The following is a 3864-nucleotide window of genomic DNA, read 5'->3' as shown; positions in this document are numbered from 1 at the left end:
GTCTGCACAGAGACGGCCGACAGAGAGCTGCTACCAAGTAAGAGATTCTCCTGCATCACCTCCGACTCACTGCCGGACCAGCTGACCCACAGTGGCAGTTAACACTGAGTGTGTGTGTGTGTGTGTGTGTGTGTGTGTGTGTGTGTGTGTGTGTGTGTGTGTGTGTCTGTGTGTGTGTGTGTCTGTGTGTGTGTGTGTGCGCGTGTGTCTCTGTGCGTGCGTGCGTGCGTTCGTGTATGTGTCTGTGTGTGTGTGTGTCTGTGTCTGTGTGTGTGTGTGTGCGTGCGTGTGCTTGCGTGCGTGCGTGCGTGTGTGTTTCTGTGCACCTGTGTGTTTGTGCGTGTGTAAGCAGTGTTCCACGAGGTGTCGGTGTACCCTAAGAAGGAGCTGCCGTTCTTCATCCTCTTCACGGCGGGGCTCTGCTCCTTCACGGCGATGCTGGCGCTGCTCACACACCAGTTCCCCGAGCTCATGGGAGTCTTCGCTAAAGCCGTGAGTCACACACACACACACACACACACACTCATACACTACGGCCAGTGTAGTTGATCAGTTCCCCTATAGCGCATGTGTTTGGACTGTGGGGGAAACCGGAGCACCCGGAGGAAACCCACACCAACACGGGGAGAACATGCAAACTCCACACAGAAACACCAACTGACCCAGCCGAGACTCAAACCAGCGACCTTCTTGCTGTGAGGCCACAGTGCGACACCACTGAGCCACCGTGCCGCTCCATTTAATTATCAAATTTTTCAGTTATTAACTGTATTTAAGACGCACGTCAGATCAAGGGATTTCTTATGTAAATGATGTCCTTCAGGGGGGTGGAGCGTTAATTAGAGGGTCGGAGCCCCTGAGCGTGTGCGTGCACGTGTGTGTGTGTGCGTATGTGTGCGTGTGTGTGAGATAAGCTGTTCTGCTTCTGATGTGGACTCTGTGTGTTGTGTTCCTCCATCAGTTTCTCAGCACTCTGTTCGCGCCGCTGAACTTCATCATGGAGAAGGTGGAGAGTATTCTTCCCTCCAGCCTGTGGCATCAGCTGACGCGGATCTGAACACTATCACACACACACACACACACACACACACACACACACACTCTCCATATCAGCTCACATTGACTGAGGTGCCAAGTTCTTCAGAAGTGCCCGGAGCAGAAGCCCAGCCGACGGCAGACGGAGTTTATTCCCCTGATCTCATCTGTTCCAGACTTTTACAGGCCATCAGTAAATGAGAAAACAATACAACAATAAAGGATTTCTGTACTGCTGCAACACACGCGTCTGTCTCTGAGGGAAACTCTCGTCTCTGAGTCCTCTGAGTGCTGATGCTCTTCATTTCTGCTGCTCTTGCTGTCGGGCGGATGCAGCTCCAGCCAATCAGAACACAGCACGGCTGGTCATGTGACGGCCACATCAGCAGATGGAGTGTTGTTGTAAGTCTAGCAGGGGAAGATCTGCGCTCGGAGGTTAATGATGATGGTTTATATTAGAATAGAGCCGCTGTGCAATAATAATGACTGTATTTACAGGACTGAGCGGTGCTGTTAGGCTTTGGGGTAGACATTAACCCTTGTGTGTGCTGTTGGGTTGTTTTCATCCACTCTGGGCTCATTTTGAGTGGTAGTTTGGCCGTAATAGTCTCAGTGTTTCAGCCAGCACAGGGCTGTCCAAACTCAGTCCTGGAGGGCCGGTGTCCTGCAGAATTGAGCTCCAGCTTGCCTCAACAAACCTGCCGGGATGTTTCTAGAAAGCCTTAGGCCGTACTCACACTATGTACAGTTGCCTCAAACCGGGCCAAAGCATGCTTGTCCACCTTCCCGTCTCCCCCGACGGCCCGCGCTCACACTACAATCAGGCCTGGGCACGCTTCCGTCATCGCTGCTGCGCTGTTCAGTGAGCGCTCTCGCTCAGCACAGTGGACATTTCTCTAGTTATATCGTGTCAGTGGTTTGATATGCAGTCAGATATTTCGCCTAACAGTGCTTAGGGATGCGGGGACACGCAGTCAGATATTTCGCTGAACAGATCCGCCACTTTTAACGCTCATAAACAATCATAAAGCTCTCGTGCTGCAGGAATGAGGAGGTCTGCTAAAGCTGCAGCTGTGGTGCAGTGAGGAGTTTGCGTCAGTAATAATCTACGGCAGTTTGCGTTCACTGAACAGTGAGAATGATTAATAAATCCAGATGAAACAGCCCCTTAAAGTCTCGTCTCGCTTTCAGTTTCGGGCTTTGGAGCATTTTGCACTCACACTACAAGCCCAAGTGAACCGCGCTCAGGCACACCTCTTCTAACCGGGCCAGGGCCGACCAAGTGAACCGTGCCTGAGCCCGATTCAGCGCACTCACACTTCTCAAACGATCCGGGAAACGGGCCTGGGCACGGTTCAGATAGCATAGTGTGAGTACGCCCTAAGAGCTTGATCAGCTAGCCCACGTGTGTCTGATTGGGGTTGGGACTAAACTTTGCAGGACGCCGGCGCTCCAGGACCCAGTTTGGACACCCCTGAGCTAGCAGGATGATTTTTGACACAAAAAGCCTGTAGGCAGCCTGGGGAAAGGGTTAAAGCCTTTTTTCTTAAAATATTGACCTTTTTGTAGTTATTGGCCTTATTTTTTATTAAATTATAAGCTTTTAATACTTTTAAGCGCTATTTTTAGCTGGATCAGCTTGTCGGACGGTCATCAAACAACATTTCCTGCAGATTTAGAAAAAAGACTAATAATAAAACTTAATTTTCAAATACAGATCGATCACATCATGTATCATTAGAGACTTGCTGCTCACGTTTTAAATTGAGAACTCGCCTACAGTCATTTATTAGGCAAACACAGACGGGCAGCACACTCAGCTGTCCTCAGACCACGCTGCAGCAGCGCCAAAACAGCATTCTGCTAGCTCTGAAACCCTTTCTCCAAGGTTATTTTCACTATTTATTATGGCGGAGCAGTAAAAATAAGGCAATGAGCTCATGTATGGGATGCATTCTGGACCTTTTTAAAGTGAGGGGTGGGTGTTTCAAACCACTTGAACCCCCCCAGCTACAGGCCTGCACACATTTTGAGAAAAGCTTTGAGGTTTTTTTTTTAAAAGTCAGCGAAACCCAGGCAGGTTTACTGCCCTACTGCTGTGTTCAGGACGAAGACATCCACTAAAATAAACTGCTGTACAAATGCTTCATTTTTTTAAATCTGTGCATTAATGTGTTCATCAGCCGCAGTCCTGATCTAAACTACTCAAATGCTTAGAAAATGACAGGACTTGAACTCCTTAATTAGCAAATTCATCAATGATGTGACAGATTTGGTGAAAAACACACACACAATGAGGGATTTTCAGTGTAAAAGTGATTGTAGACTGGATTTATTTACCTTTTATCAGTCTCTGATGTGTGAAGTAACATCGCCTTTAGTGCATTATTGTGATGCAGTATTGACTTCCATTATCAGCATGTTTGTTGACTGTTAACTCGTGACACTTTTTCATCATGCACTCCTGATTGTTTCTGGTTTTTAACAAATGTGTCATTTTCAGTGTTGATCATTGGTTGGTGCCAGTTTCTGGATTTTATATGGAGTATATGAGTAAATTAAAGTGTGTGTCTACACTCAAAATGCACAGCTCAGTTCTCAGAACTACACGGAGTAAACAAAAACAAAGGACTGTGTGTTTATGCAGCATCAAATGTGCTTATAATGGAAGTCAATGGAGCAAAAACAGCCGGTGACAGTAAACTAGGGAGAAAGAATGAAAATCTAACAGTGCATCAAAGCCAGTGTTGTCCAAGACTGGTAAATTAATCCAGTCCACAATCACTTTTATATTGAAAATACCTCAGTTTGTGTTTTTCTTTCACTAAA

At 47.3% G+C, this 3864-nt stretch overlaps 1 protein-coding gene across 4 annotated transcripts in view; it reads left to right on the top strand.

The window, feature by feature from the left end:
* st7 (suppression of tumorigenicity 7) overlaps positions 1-1276 on the top strand; it is a 15735-nt gene extending 14459 nt beyond the window's left edge. For 2 of the 4 annotated variants that reach the window (XM_087292648.1, XM_087292649.1), the window contains exons 14-16: positions 1-37; positions 353-492; positions 962-1276. The exon at positions 1-37 is cut by the window's left edge and continues 56 nt beyond it. In XM_087292648.1, coding sequence (XP_087148774.1) covers positions 1-37; positions 353-492; positions 962-1057 — 273 coding nt within the window. In that variant the 3' untranslated portion in view covers positions 1058-1276. 4 annotated transcript variants of the gene reach the window in all.
* Positions 1277-3864: the final 2588 nt, after the last annotated feature.

The sequence above is a fragment of the Danio rerio genome, chromosome 18 (assembly GCF_052040795.2).
Source record: "Danio rerio strain M-AB ecotype USA chromosome 18, GRCz13ab, whole genome shotgun sequence".
In the NCBI taxonomy this organism is placed as follows: domain Eukaryota; kingdom Metazoa; phylum Chordata; class Actinopteri; order Cypriniformes; family Danionidae; genus Danio; species Danio rerio.
The sequence above is the reverse complement of the archived record's forward strand: the minus strand, read 5'-3'. Positions and strand labels throughout refer to the sequence as shown.